The 14,123-nt window shown below is 48.3% G+C and overlaps 4 protein-coding genes across 4 annotated transcripts; 2 read left to right on the plus strand and 2 right to left on the minus strand.

Moving 5' to 3' along the window:
- Window positions 1–184: 184 nt before the first annotated feature.
- On the plus strand, window positions 185–2,983 carry BDV27DRAFT_133100 (Golgi transport complex subunit COG3). The gene is made up of 4 exons (XM_032068013.1): window positions 185–495; window positions 562–901; window positions 959–1,984; window positions 2,049–2,983. Exons 1-4 carry the CDS (start codon window positions 287–289, stop codon window positions 2,829–2,831), a joined length of 2,358 nt encoding a protein of 785 aa, XP_031924471.1. The 5' UTR covers window positions 185–286; the 3' UTR covers window positions 2,832–2,983.
- A 300-nt stretch (window positions 2,984–3,283) lies between these two features.
- bck1 (putative MAP kinase kinase kinase (Bck1)) lies at window positions 3,284–8,426 on the minus strand. The gene is made up of 3 exons (XM_032076231.1): window positions 5,413–8,426; window positions 3,520–5,320; window positions 3,284–3,451 (listed from the first exon to the last, which is right to left on the minus strand). The coding sequence occupies exons 1-3, from the start codon at window positions 8,267–8,269 to the stop codon at window positions 3,331–3,333; spliced, it is 4,779 nt and encodes a 1,592-aa protein (XP_031924472.1). The 5' UTR covers window positions 8,270–8,426; the 3' UTR covers window positions 3,284–3,330.
- Window positions 8,427–9,926: 1,500 nt separating this feature from the next.
- On the minus strand, window positions 9,927–11,882 carry BDV27DRAFT_147857 (alpha-keto acid decarboxylase family protein; the record flags this gene model as incomplete). Its single annotated transcript, XM_032070820.1, has 5 exons — window positions 9,927–10,016; window positions 10,075–10,282; window positions 10,338–11,562; window positions 11,637–11,717; window positions 11,774–11,882. The coding sequence occupies 5 exons, from the start codon at window positions 11,880–11,882 to the stop codon at window positions 9,927–9,929; spliced, it is 1,713 nt and encodes a 570-aa protein (XP_031924473.1).
- A 640-nt stretch (window positions 11,883–12,522) lies between these two features.
- Window positions 12,523–14,034, plus strand: BDV27DRAFT_133108 (THUMP domain-containing protein). Its single transcript, XM_032068014.1, has 6 exons — window positions 12,523–12,720; window positions 12,837–12,968; window positions 13,074–13,230; window positions 13,292–13,506; window positions 13,568–13,708; window positions 13,785–14,034. The coding sequence occupies exons 1-6, from the start codon at window positions 12,658–12,660 to the stop codon at window positions 13,905–13,907; spliced, it is 831 nt and encodes a 276-aa protein (XP_031924474.1). The 5' UTR covers window positions 12,523–12,657; the 3' UTR covers window positions 13,908–14,034.
- Window positions 14,035–14,123: the final 89 nt, after the last annotated feature.

Genomic DNA, 14,123 nt, shown 5'->3' on the forward strand with positions numbered 1-14,123 from the left:
GCTTTCTTCAATAAGCGCACATATCTTTTTGAGAGATAATGTACAATAGTATGCTTTTGGTCAGGTTTTATCAGCAGCCTCCAATTGGTTTATTTGTTGCGTCAGTAGCGGAAGCGGAATGCGGTGGCAGAATAGCGTCTCGAAGCGGCCACGGAGATCACAGCGACCATTTGGTTCCTCTTTGTCAAGTTCTCATATGAGCTTAACTATGGGAGTTTGTGCTCTCCTATAGAGGTATAGGTGCGATCCTGTATTCATCCCTTTACCCTTCACTTTGGACCTCACAATGCGTCAAGAGAATGCGGGACGGCGATCTCGTCGGCAAACCGTCCCGTCCCGTCCGCCTCTGGAGTTAACAGGCAAGGAGACTGAGGAAGCTGAGGCAGTACCAGATGGCCTGAAATCGATTGGGGACATTTATAATGAACTTGAGTTTGTCGAATGGTACAATGAGTTGGAAGACAGTTTGCTCGAGAGTAGCTACGATGAGTATCAGTAAGCGCCATGAAGCCATTGGGAGGAACCTAGGATATCCTGAAGCCTGACACGTCTTGTAATTAGAGCCTGCCTTCATGAGCTTCAGATGTCAAAATCACATCTCGATACGCTACTATCTGATACATCATCAACCCTCGACCTCCTATCAAACCTGTCCAAAGACTTTAAAGCAGTAGAATCGCAGACGTCCAATTTTCAGAACCAGTGTGAAGGGCTCCTCTCCGCTCAGAAACGCGACTCAGAGCTAGCTACAGATATCCAAGATAACCTCCAATACTATGACTTCCTGGATCCCGCTTCAAGGAAGCTTAACGCTCCGGGTGCTGGTAATACGGTTCGCGGTCAGGACTTCTCCGATATGCTAAGGCGGCTCGACGAATGCTTGGACTATATGGAAATACATGTCAGTGCTTTATGGGCGCGTGTAATTTTTGTGAACTGGCTAATATGTCTCTCACAGGCCGATCAGAAAGAGGCCGGTGTATATCGCTCCAGGTATAGGCTCCTGATGACACGCGCCCTCACGCTCATTCGGGGACACTTTGTTTCTGCACTGCGCGACGTATATTTGAGTGTCTCAAAAAAGATAGCAGATAAACAGCTCAACGATACTACTATGTCTGCTCTACTTTATGCAAAGTTCCGAGTTGGCGCGCCTGAGTTGAAGCAGATCGGCCTGGAGATCCAGAAGAGAGCAGTTCCCCCACTGGATCCTGAGCAAGGGACGGAAGCTGAATATCAAAGTCTTCTCAATGAGCTCCATGCCAATTACGCAGCTATACGTGGTAAACTGATTGTGCCACTAGTGCGTAAGAAACTCAATGAGATTGCGCAGGCTCCAAGTACATCGACGGATCTGGTTGCTTTCGCTCGTGGCAGTATCAGCTACATCCGCGGTGTATGTCTGGACGAATTTGACCTGTGGGGTGAATGGTTTCACGGACAGGGGGGCTTATACGACTTTCTGGAAACAATATGTGAGCCGCTTTACGACCATCTTCAACCCAAAATCATACACGAAGATAAAATAATCAAACTCTGCCAACTTTGTGCTCTTCTTCAAACTCGTTATCTTTTCGACCAGGAGGAAGAGACCGAGCCCATAGACGTCAACCAACTCGACTTCTCTACATTGATTCAACCTGTGCTGGAGGACGTTCAGACTCGGCTCGTTTTCCGCGCCCAGGCCTTCCTTCGCGACGAAATCGAACGGTACAAGCCTCGCCCCGATGACCTTGATTACCCTGCGCGCAATAGACAGGCTTCCATATTAGTTACGGATGGGCAAATTTCAGGCCGGAAGGTTACGGCTGCTGATGCTCTCTCAAACCTTCCCAAGCCCGTAAAGCAGCCCGAAGACGGCGTAGACTCTCCGTCAGAACAAGACTCAAAGTGGGACTTCGAGTCGCAGGTCTCGCCGAGCAACTGGTACCCAACATTACGGAAAGCCATCTGGCTTCTGAGCAGGATCTACCGCCTTGTAAATGTACGAAGGCTCCCATCCACCATGTTAATTAGATATTCTCAGTATGCTGACCATCTGTTCATAGTCCACTGTATTTGATGATTTAGCGCATCAAATCGTCCACCAAACCAACATCTCTCTTCACCATGCGAGCTCCCTGATTGCCAGCAAATCCGTCACAGACAGCCAACTGTTTCTCATGAGCCACTTGCTCACCTTAAAACAGCAGATCGTCGCCTTTGACATCGAATATGTTGCCCCTGAAGTCTCATTCGACTTCTCAGGCGTCACAAACACATTCTGGGAATTACGAGAAAGGGGCGGTCTCTTCAACCCCCGCAATCTGATGCGCCTCGTTGGCCACGGCCTACTACCCCGAGTCGTAGAGAACATGCTAGACGCAAAGGTAGAGCTGGACGGACGACTCAGAACGGTGATCAACGACTTCATCAGCGGATTCGCCACCACGATGACGGCCTCCCTCCCGGCCAAGTTCGTCGATACCCGAAACCTGCAGCGCGGGGAGCTGATCTATCCTACATGTCGAAACATAGAGAAAGAAGTCCCGAATCTCCGAACGATCCTCAGCGACTACCTTGACGATGTGCGTATGAAGGAAACATTAGTGGGTGCCGTCCAGGAACGTGTTATCCAGATATACGAAGAATTCTTTGACAAGTACATGTCTTCGGAGAAGAGCAAGGGACATTTCGTGAGTACCAAGGGCAAGGGTCGTGAGGATGCCGTATGGGATGTGGACACCTTTGCAGAGTGGTGTGAGAGTATCTTCCGAGTTGGTATCTCCAATGCAGACGATGAAGCTACGAGCAGGAGCAGGAGCGGTAGCCTTGAATCTAGGAGTCGGTAGCTGGCTTATCATTTTTTGGATAAACATCAAGTTGCTGAATGTATATACAAAAATCTCTATACTGGAGACATATCCTCCCAATACCATGTCCATATTGTTGCAACGTCTGTACCTAGACCTATACATGATTGTAACGTCACCCTACTCTTGATATCTACGTACGTTTGTTAAATGAAGGAAAAAAGTACATGACGACATCACTCATAGGTGGCAGATGTCAACATGAAGCTTATACGATGTCTTTCGCCAGAATTTATTCTTCTTGTTCTCTAAATTATGCTTCAAGTGCTACCAAGCCAGTCATCATGAGAAGGAGCCTAGATATCATAATTCAATTGGCAGATCACCACTCCAATTAGAGTGGTTGCATTATGGATCTCACAAGTATATACACACAACATTGTAAAGAAATACTGAATTGGGTATGGTCAGCAAAGAACAGTACAGCCGAAAAAGATATATACACGCTCAATGACGATGCTTCAAATGGAAATATAATCTAGAGAACATGACGGATCTTTGCGTAGAGTTCAGTGTCGAGGAAGTTGTACTTCGGATCTGGTTCGCAGAATGGATGACGGGTGAGAAGAGTTTCAGCAGTCGGGCGATCGAGTGAATCACTAATTGATTCTTGTCAGTACAATTGTCCATTCGTGCAAAGGCCGGGGTCCCAGCAGGAAGCACTTACATAGTAAAGCAGTCATACATGAAAGCAAGCGCCGCTGGACTAATGTTCATGGATACATCCTCGGGGATCGGAGGCGCTTGACTTAGACTTCCAAGCTTGAATATAGCACCAATGGCCTCTTCCCTGCTCCATGGCCGTCGGCCTGCAAACATTTCCAGTACCACACATCCAAGTGACCAGATATCCACCTTGGCGCTGTAGCCCTGGCCTTGAGATTGGATAACTTCTGGCGCCATCCAGAATACTGATCCCTGCATGGAATTTGTCGAGTCATTTCCATAGATGTTGTCTGACTTCTTAGAGATACCGAAATCAGAGATTTTACACGTTCCATCCAAATCCAGAAGAATATTGTCTGCTTTCAAGTCACGATGTAGGATTCCCTGATCATGAAGGTAGGCCAGTCCGCTCAAGGTTTGTTGTGTAAGTGATTTCACGACACTCTCCTCAAACTTACCATGTTTGCGGAGACAACTGCCGATAGAGCCACCAGAAATATACTCGAGATAGATTGAGATAGACAACTCTCCCCGCTCACATCCAAGATACTGTACGATATTGGGATGCTCAAGGTGTTGCATCGTGTCGATCTCCTGGTCCATAGCGGCGACCATATCCTTCATCTTGTCCTTGTCTTGTCCAGCAATTCTAGGATTGATTTCCACCTGCTTAACAGCCAAGACTTCACCATTATCCGCATTCATTCCCAGATAAACTCGGCCGTATGTGCCTTTGCCGATAAGCTGACCGCGAATGATGCGGAAAGTTGGTTGTCTTTGGGGTACACTTGTAGAAGGGGCATTGTTTTGGGGGATAGGATCGAGTTGGCTGAGCCGGCTTCCTGGTTTAGGGCTGATTTGCATAATCCTTGCACCAAACATCTTCGTACTTTTGCGTCGGAGGATATCACCAGATTTTTGATTTCCTGTAGAGGATGTGACACTTCGATTCCTGCTCGCTTGGTTGGCGCCCCTGGCAACTTCACGGATTGACTTCATTCGGGTAAGTCCGCCGGAGCGGTTGACGTTGCGTCGAGCAACAATATTAGCCTCTTGTGGTTTGATAGTCGGCTCACTCGAGCCTAAAGTGGATTCACTAGGATTTGGAGGGGGCTGCGGTCTTTCCTTTTGGCTCAGCTCACCCTCTGCGGCAACTCTGCTCGCTGGTGACGAGGGAGGGGATGCGCCTTGTCCATCTAAATAAGGCGCATCGAGATCAATATTTGGGAAGAAGTCATCTAGGTACTCAATGACACCTTCCACGGGAGGTCTGCTTGCCCAGATATCGCCTCGAGCGAACGAATCCCTCCGAGGGGGCTTCTCTTCCTCAGGCGAAGCGGTCATATCGGAGAACGACCCTGTTCTAGGGTCTGGATCACCGCTTGAGCTTGCAAAGGTTTCGCGCGTGGCACTAGGTGATCTGAAGCTCACAGACAATCCCTTTCTCAACCTATTTTCGGTGTTTACAGTGAGCGAGGGCTTTGCTGATAACTTTTGACTAGCCGAAAAACCAGTTGCGGAATCTTTTTCCTTTGTCGGAGATTTGCTATTCGCTAATGGGATTGCAAAAAGGCCGTCATCTGAATCGTCGTCGTCCGAATCCTCCTGTGGCATTGGCGAGCGTTGGAAGGAAACATTGGTTTCCTCGAAGTCAAACTCGGGTCCAAAAGACTTGCGAGACTGTACAGTTGGCCGTGGCTCCTCAGGAACAGCAGTCTTAGCAGGTGATTGATTGGTGTGCGAGGTTGGAGTTTCCTGGCTGTCCTGTTCCGCAGGCGATTGTGAGGCGCTTTTTGATTCGTCTAATATATGTTAGGTATGACCAGTTGAGGGAACGCTGGTAATGGGTAACGGGAACATAGGCGATAGCCGGGAATATGTATATAAAGCTTACCGGGGATATTACTTTCAGGTGGCGCCTCAATGCTGGCATGGTTATTCGTTCCAGCCTGTGATGTAGACACCGAAGGTGTCGGCGTTCCTATGGCACTAGTCATTCTACCAACACTAGCCAGAACCGCTCCAAGGCCATGGGTCTGAACAGGTTGTTGAACGCGGGGGCGATCAGCATCTTTCTTCCTTAGAGAATTAACTTTGGTGAGAGTATGGGATTCATGAGGCGCAGTAGGTGGTTTGCGAAGCGGTACAAGAGGCTCTGCCTTTTTGTCTTCGTAAGGAGATATACGAGGAGAATCGAAATCAATGACTCCTTCTCGTCTATAACCAGTCTCACCATAGGCATCCTTTCTCGGTTGTGGTACCGATGAGACTTTGGAGATCCGATAGGCCTTCTGTTTCCTCTCGACCTCCCGCTGGTGTTCCTCATGGCGAGCTAATAGGTCTGCCTTATCCGGGTCAAGATGTCCAGCGTCCTGGCCACCATCCACTGGGGATGCCGTAAGTGAAGTCTGCGATATATCACGGGTAGGTAGTTTAACAGCAGGGGTCCTTAGCTGTTGGCGTGGTGCTACTTGCGGAGAAGTGGGTTTTGCAATCCTGTTCAGAGCCTCGTCATCCAATGGTTTACGGTGTAGTTGATGTTGCCCACTTGTAGGTGACGCCGTATGCTTTTCGGGGAATGAGACTCCAAGGCCTGCAACGTGCGGAGAACTGCTCGCACCTGCATGCATATGTGATCCTCGTACAAAAAATTTCAAAGACCCAAACGAGTCCGACTTCGTCTTCCGACAGAGAGTCAGGCCGGGGTCATTCAAGGGTTCATCGTGCTCTATCTGGCCCGGCTCGGTCAAGAAAATCTGAGCGCCAGTCCAATCGGATATCCCAAGGTTCTGGCAGATAGTGGCCCGTAGCATCTCCACGGATTCCGTTTCAGTAATATCCACTAAACGATAATTCCATCCATCCAAGGTCGCAAAGGCCCACTTTCTCCCTTTGTGTCCAGATTTGGCTCGTAAGGCGAGCCGCTCATGGTCTGAAACAGACGAGGACGGTGGACGTTCACCCAGCGACATGTCGCTACTGCTGAAATTCGGCTTGGTGTAAGGGAGATGTGAAGCATTCTGACGCATGTTCACTGGACTAGTGGGGGACTCCAGAAATTGCTCCTCCGGAGACGGGTGGTTAGAATCGCCGGTTTTGGATCTCTTTTTGAAGAAATGCAAAAGGCGATTACTATGGTCTTTTGAGTAAGATGAGGGATTGTCCCCACTCAATTGACGGTTGTAGGGGTCTTGAGGCGACGGACGGGTATTATCCTGTCGTATTGATTCGTAGTATCGCCGGCCTATGGTCGAGTCTGAACTGTTGCCACGAGAATGCTCGAATCGGACCCCCAAGTCACCTGTGGATGACGATGCGCCCTGGTGGGCGAGAGTGGCATGCTGTGTAGCCGGGCTACCACTCTTGGGGCTGCCCTCGTATGGTCGAGCAGGGGGGAAAAAATGGCCACCATCACTAGAAACGGAGGGGCTCTGCCTTCGGTGGTCACCAGCGATACTAGATAGCGCAGCTCGTGAGATGTCTGACCGGGTCCAACTTGTGCCATCGTTCGAGATAGGCTCTGATGACAGGTGATCATGGCTAGCAGGAATTGGCGTCGTAAAAGAACGCGTTTGCACGCTTTGCCTCTGCGTATACACAGGCTGTAGTGTTTTGAGGTTTGGACTATTTGTTGCGGGGCCCGCAGATAAAGGTTCATGTGTAAGCATGGGAGAAGTATCCAAAATACCCTCTGGAGCACTGCCCGGTAGTGTCTGCGAGTCGCGTTGTTTCGGGATAGGTATCCCGGCATCATATCCCCCATCCTCCTGGATTTGGCGGATTAGCTTGCGCATCCGTTTACCTTCCTCCCGTTCGCGAGTCTGATCCCATCCTGTCCCACTACTTTCGCATTCTTTCGCAAGTTGAGGATATACAACGTTATGCAGTTTACCCAAGTTCGGCCGGCCATTTAAACCATGACCTAGTTCAATAAAATCAGCGCCTTGAAGCTCGAGGGCCTTGAAAGTTTCTTGCCAGTCCTTGGAAAACCCATTCTTCGCGAGCCACAGTAAGACTCTTTCGAGCGGCCACTGAGCAGCAGCCTCACTAGGCGACATGCCGCCAGGTAAGGTGTTGCTGTTATTGTGCCGATGACTTGATGACTTCATAAGTTCTGTAGTTTGTCCATGGTTCGGTAATTGCTCGTGGGTACCTTCATTAGCTGCTAGAGCCGAAGGGACGGTGCGGGCCGACGGTGTAGGTGGAATAGTTCCATCCCGTTTGTATGCCGAATCTGGACTAGGATACTCGTACAATTGGCTCACTTGGGGTCTTTGTCGGTCGCTGCCCACCAGCGTTGCTTGGTTCTCATATGCGGAGAGAGTGTGCGAGTCGAATGCAGGAATTCCAACACCTGGACCGAAAGTACCAGGTTGCGGGACGTAAGTTGCAGATGTACGGCCTTCTCCAGAAGGGATCGACAAAGGTGTTCGGTTGTAGAGTTGTTGGTTCGCGGGGACCAAAGGGGGAGGCGGAGGAGGAGGTAGGTAGCCTTGAGACAGTGCTTGCCTTGCCGCCCAGTTCTGCTGCCATCCAATAGTGTTCTGAACTTGTACTTGTGGGTTGGTTATCTTCGCAGCACCGTATGCTGTTCCTGGAGGTGGACCGGGAGGAGGTGGAGGGACTACCCCTTGGGCTTGTGCTGGCTGATACCTCGGAGGGGGAGGAGGTAGTAGTATGTGCGACTGAGAGGCCTGCGCCGAGGGAGGCGGTTGAACCGGAATATACTGTTGCTGCCGCTGACCGTCCATAATATCAGTCTTCCGGTGTATACCAATGCTATAGGGTACACAATGCAGTCAAGAAACCCCGAGTGTTCTCCGCAGCTGCCTGATCCTCTTCCCGTACACGCTTTCCTGAATCCTGACAAACGTGATCCCAGAAATTTATGGCATGGGATTCAAACTCATCATCGGCGCTCAGCACTGTTCCGGTGGAGGAATAGTCTGTAACGGCTTTCGCTGTAGGCGCGCGGATACTCGAGAAACAAGTCTTGCTTTTAGAGGAAGGATGGTATTGGGCAAAAATAAAACATCTCCGTGTTTATCAATCAATGATTTGACTCTATGTCCCAAGCAGTACCCAGTGTCTTCAGGCAATTATGCACAAATGGTGTTACAGGCAGTAAGCTGGCGCTGTTGACTTCGAGGTTTACTCTTGATTGCGCGGATGGCGTGGGAAGCAATTCAGAGAACTCCAAAGGCGCGATGGGAATGAGGTGAAGCATTTATTGGCGGGCAAAGAAAAAAAAATTGTCTTAAGCAGCTAGGTGTGAGTAAGTAAGCAATAGCTTTGAAAAGGTGCGTTGATCAACCCCTGATCGTAGTAGGCATGCTAGTCTCATCGCAGGGGGAGGGGGGTAAATCGGAATGGCCGACGGGGGAGAGATAAAACATACCACAGCCACTTAATATTAAATTGTTGGGAGAAGAGCGATAGTTCGTTTCCCGACTGGATCGATGACAGCTGGTCAAATCTTGGCGCCACGAAGACTTATTACCGGAGCTTCTCAGCTTGGGTCGAAATGCGCTCTCACAATCACGGTCGGGGTCATCAATCAATCGAGGCCCGGCCGAATGTTTTAACGGGTGAGAGTTTAATTAATGAGAGAAACGCCAGAGCTTCTGACGCCAAATCACGTGGCAGATAAGCACCCCGTTTTGTTTCTCTCGCTTTTGTTCTCAATAATTCATTCTGCTTACTTGATTTTGTAAAAATTTGATCCTTATTCTTTTGCTTTGACCTGCTTTTGATTTCCCCCTTCAATTCCAGAATCCAGTCATCCATAAATGCCGCCTTTTCTGAAACAGCTTTGGTTACTGTTCCTCAATTTTCCCGCGGAAGAATTTCACACTATAAGCTTGTCTCAAGTCATTGGAGGATGTGATAGGCAAGAGATTGAGACATATTGTTCAGTAAATCTCGTTTAGAGACAAACTAGTGATGTTTAGGGTCTATAGCGCATGAGAACACCTCACCAGAACTACTCCTTTTCTCCACTTTTAACTGTTGAACGTTCCTTTCAGCCCTACAGCGGTCCCTTAGTCCAGCTAGCCACACTTCCTTCCCTGAGCAGCACTTGAACAAAGCTTGTTCAACCACCTCCGTACACCCGAGACTCTGGTTCTTTTCATCTTTCTCTCTTTCTAAAGGAAGGTTTAATTCAATTGTTATTTAATAAAATCTGATCAAAATGTTAACTGAGAAAGTTATCAAAAAGAAAGAAAGGAGAGGAGAAGCAGATAAAGATCTCATTAAAACTATCGTAGTGAACCAAATCCCTTAACCACATGTCATGATGATATTAGAGATGCCCCGTGTACATGGTGGCATGCTAACTGAAACCGATTTCCTGAACTGCAAAGAAGGAAAGAGATTTGGTTTATTCTAGAGTATGCCTTGAAGAAATTAAAGGGACTTGTTCCGCTCAGCGGCCGATTCGGCTGTCAATTTCAAACCGGCTGGGCAATCGTCGCGAGGCATGTGGAGCTCAACCAACTACTATGGTTAGTATCATTGATAATTTTCCGAAAGGGGCAAACGGGCTGTAACCTACCTGTAGACAGGGTGCCGAAGCAAATTCTTCATTTGCGAAAAGCTTTCTCAACTCGTCCCGGGTTGTGACCTTGTATCCTCTATACTTGTCCTTCGCGCCGAATGCCACAGGAATGTTCAAGAAGTCCCAGGGCTGGATGTCATTGTAAACAGCATCCCATCCATGAATATACCGTTCAATGGTATATCCTTCGTTGCAAATGACAAAGCTACGTACGATGTTAGCCGAGCATGAGACATGTGTCACTCAAAAGCGAGACTTACATGATAGGGTTGAGTTTATTTCTGATCATGGTGCTGACTTCCTGGAGCGTCAGCTGGAAACTTCCGTCACCCACGAAAAGCACGGTTCGTCGGCCTTGCTCTTTCGCGGCCAACGCAGCTCCTTGGCAAGCTCCGACTGAATAACCGATACTGCCCCAAAGAACCTGACTAATGGCTGTAACACCTGCCGGGAACCGAGTGTCCCAGATACCGAAGTTGGCAGTGCCAGTTTCCGTGATAACAACATCCCTTTCTTTCAGCCATTGCCCGACAGTAGGCCAGAGCCACGCATGGGTAATCGACTGTTCAGTTGATGCCTTCTCATTGTCCGGCAGTAGGTTCGACGGCGGCGAGACTGGTCCGACATTGAGATTGCCCATTCTTTGAACAATCTTCTGAAGAACGCCTTTCATGTTAATATCAGGGTATTCGGAGTACCGGACGCGCACGTATGTACTGTGGAAGTCAATGGTGTTAAGTTGGCCAATACGGTAGGAGAATCCAGTTGTATTGAAATCTGATTTGATAGAACCGATGCTCAGAATCAAGTCTGAAGATTCAACTTGCTCACGAACACCGGGGTTTGATCCAGTACCAGCGTAAACACCGCCGTAGTTCTTGTGAGTCTCATCCACTGCTCCTTTACCCATTGGAGCCACGAAGGTGGGCAACCCAGATTTTTCCACGAACTCATGAACTTCGTCAAGCACACGATGGCGAATAGCACAAGCGTCGACAAGAATAACGGGTTTCTTCGCAGCGTGCAAATACTTCAGAACCACCTCCACAACGTAATCTTCCTTTTCGGGATCGTTCGGAGGCAGACTGAGATCGAGAGGGGTATCCAGCCGTTCTCCCTCGATCTTCTTTGTCACCATATCAGTAGGGAGAGAGATATAAACCGGTCGACTGCGAATCCAACATTCTCGGATAGCATTATCAATGAGCGTTGCCACTTCATGAGTTTGGTTCAAACATCCAAGAGTACAAGAGATGTCGGCACTCATTCTGGTGAAGACGTTGAAGTCGCCGTTGCCCAAGGTATGGTGGAGGAGCATCCCATCCTTCTGTGATTTCGTATGCGGTTGACCAACAATGTGAACAATAGGGACAAATTCAGAGTATGCACCAGCAATAGCATTCAGCGCCGACAGCTCACCCACACCGAAGGTGGTGACTAGAGCAGCCATTCCATTGATTCGAGCGTATCCATCAGCAGCGTATCCTGCATTTGACCACGGTTAGCGATATGCGCCACTCCTCTACCATGCCCATAATTCCCATTTTGTGGAGACATACCAGCATTAAGCTCATTACAGTTTCCTACCCAATGAAGATCGCATCTTGGCAGGTAATCCAAAGCCACCAGGTTGTAATCCCCTGTGAGGATTGATACTGTCAGTAACTGCGTTAAAAGCTGGCGCGTTGACACTTACCAGGAACACCGTGTACTGCACGAACGCCAACCTCACGGAGTCGTCTAAAGAGGTATTCGGCAACATCTATGGGCTTGCGAAGATCTCTTGTAGCGATATCTGTCGCCATTGTAAGAACTCAGTAAGAGGGAATGGAAGGTATAGAAGATGAAAAGGTTTTTGCTATGGATTGTTGGGTATTAAATTCTTCCTGGGAAACATGGACCAGGGGGTGCAGTTATATAGTACTGAATACAGAATGCCCTGTACAACTCGACGTGCAACAAAACGACCAGGCCATACGTCATGATAACGTGATGTCATAGTTCCAGGCCGAGTGTCGGACAAAAGATAGTACACAAAAATTACAAGCTTACAATACAGTCAGCCACCGGCTGTCATAGTTAAGGTCGCCATGTAGTTAAGAACAGTTGTAAAAGAAATACCAAGTGTCTGGGCTATGCCTATGGCAGTTCACGGTGAAGAACACTTGCGACCCAACACAACGGAGAATGGCCCGATGGTTGGAAGATAGTCTATTATCGGGATCTACCTGATCACTGTTTAGAAGGTATATCCCTGGTACTCCATGCCGACGAACCCGAGGCTCCGAGTCGCTGGCGTGACAGTCAGCCCACCCCACCCGATACGGATGGGATGATACTCTTCCACTAAACCGTATGTGGACGTCTCGACACCCCGCGGCGTTGCCGCAATGCCAATGATAATCGAGAATTTTCAGGGAAGACCACACAGCGGCGAAACGGCATCAGATACTAGCATATTGATATGTTTATCTGACCAAACCCGTGCAAACATACAGCAACCTTAACTTTTTTTAGAAATAATCCCTGCGACGAAAATACGGCACCGCTACCTAAATTTGACTCGGACTACATCCGTGAATGGCGGGAACAGGAAAAAGGAGCATGCCGGACAACTCATCTCAATCCTCCAAAAAAAGAAAGGTTGGCCTACTTTTGCTTTGACTCTCGGCGAGCTGGACCCAATGATCATGCTAAATTTTTTCTTCTTCGTTCCATTGTATTGCTCCAGTAGTCAGGAGATCTAATATGCGTTACAGGGAGGCGGTAATTGGCATAAGCAGCAAAATGGTAAAGCTGGCATTGAAAGTGGGGACTGGGGAGTTATTGTAACCTGCGACATGGGAAAGGAAGGTAAATGTATCTCGGAGGTGCTTGATCTCTTCTCCCAGGTTAGTACCGTTCTATGGGAGAAACTATGACCAGAAACATGTTGTGCTCTGTGGCAGTATTCCGGACTCTTCAATTGTGCAGCTGACATATGCCATGTGCACCAGAGCATCGAAACGCCAGACGCTGGGGGTCAAGATGGTGACTCCGGCTCGGAGGACGAAGATGATATCGAAGCCCAAATCAGAAAGGAAGTCGAAGGGCTGAAGCCTAGCTCGGCCAAGCCTCGTCAGTTTCAGGCCATCAGGCTGGACATTCCGTGTGGTTCGTGGATGCTTTTAACGTTAGCCAAAGATAACACGACTAGGACTAAACCTTTACTTAGTATTGTTCATACGATTCGATAAGTCGATTGATCCCGAGAAACTAGTCCATCAGATTTGCGTGGATGCGCATGCCAACCCGCACAGGAAGAGAAGTCGATACATCCAACGAATGACGCCTGTCAAATCTATCCGAAAGACTCTCAGTGTTGATTTAGAGGCTTTTGCGCGTGAGATTTTAAAGCCTCACTTTCACTCCGGTGGGGGTCCCAGAAAGGTATGTCACGGTACCCTGAGCTTTATACTTCCAGATTTGACCTTAAGGTCTACAAATACAGTTCGCTATCCGACCTGCGATAAGGAGCAACCAAAAGTTCGACAGAGACAGTCTCATCAAAACAGTAGCCAGTGTTGTGGGACCTGAGCATTCTGTTGATCTCAAAAATTACGATCTCATTATCCTTGTTGATATTATCAAGGTCTGTTTCACAACAACCAACACTGTTCTCATGCTCTTTAAAATTTATTTTCCGCGTGGCTGACCTCTGTATCCAGAACGTGATTGGGATGAGTGTTGCCGGAAGTGACTACGACAAGCTGAAAAGATACAGTCTAGCTGAGCTCTACAAGCCAGCACCGAGCTCACAGGAAATCGAGCCCAAACGGTCAACTGATTGAATCCGGTTTGAATCGATTTTCGTAGAATATGAGACATTTTGGCTTGAGCGGTGGAAATAGTGAATGTCAACCTTGGATACTTAAGAAATATTACACAATGCATCATTACAGTATTTTTTTTTTTTTCTTTTCTTTTTTTTTTAAAAAAAAAAAAGAGAGAGAGAGAGAGAAAAGAAAAAGAAAGAGAAAATTTTGTTAGGAAGGGAAGGTAAGTTC

The sequence above is a fragment of the Aspergillus caelatus genome, assembly GCF_009193585.1.
Source record: "Aspergillus caelatus strain CBS 763.97 unplaced genomic scaffold BDV27scaffold_175, whole genome shotgun sequence".
Classification (NCBI taxonomy): domain Eukaryota; kingdom Fungi; phylum Ascomycota; class Eurotiomycetes; order Eurotiales; family Aspergillaceae; genus Aspergillus; species Aspergillus caelatus.

What these genes read in the sequence shown, in the direction of transcription:
- bck1 (XM_032076231.1), bottom strand. Translation starts at nt 8,269, where the DNA reads ATGGACGGTCAGCGGCAGCAACAGTATATTCCGGTTCAACCGCCTCCC. An exon ending in ACCTGAAAGTAATATCCCCG is followed by an intron (nt 5,321 to 5,412) that starts GTAAGCTTTATA and finishes AACATATATTAG; the next exon opens with ACGAATCAAAAAGCGCCTCA. An exon ending in ATGTATGACTGCTTTACTAT is followed by an intron (nt 3,452 to 3,519) that starts GTAAGTGCTTCC and finishes AGAATCAATTAG; the next exon opens with TGATTCACTCGATCGCCCGA.
- BDV27DRAFT_133100 (XM_032068013.1), top strand. Translation starts at nt 287, where the DNA reads ATGCGTCAAGAGAATGCGGGACGGCGATCTCGTCGGCAAACCGTCCCG. An exon ending in AGTAGCTACGATGAGTATCA is followed by an intron (nt 496 to 561) that starts GTAAGCGCCATG and finishes TCTTGTAATTAG; the next exon opens with AGCCTGCCTTCATGAGCTTC. An exon ending in TGGACTATATGGAAATACAT is followed by an intron (nt 902 to 958) that starts GTCAGTGCTTTA and finishes TGTCTCTCACAG; the next exon opens with GCCGATCAGAAAGAGGCCGG.
- BDV27DRAFT_133108 (XM_032068014.1), top strand. Translation starts at nt 12,658, where the DNA reads ATGGCGGGAACAGGAAAAAGGAGCATGCCGGACAACTCATCTCAATCC. An exon ending in CCGGTGGGGGTCCCAGAAAG is followed by an intron (nt 13,507 to 13,567) that starts GTATGTCACGGT and finishes CTACAAATACAG; the next exon opens with TTCGCTATCCGACCTGCGAT. An exon ending in TCCTTGTTGATATTATCAAG is followed by an intron (nt 13,709 to 13,784) that starts GTCTGTTTCACA and finishes CTCTGTATCCAG; the next exon opens with AACGTGATTGGGATGAGTGT.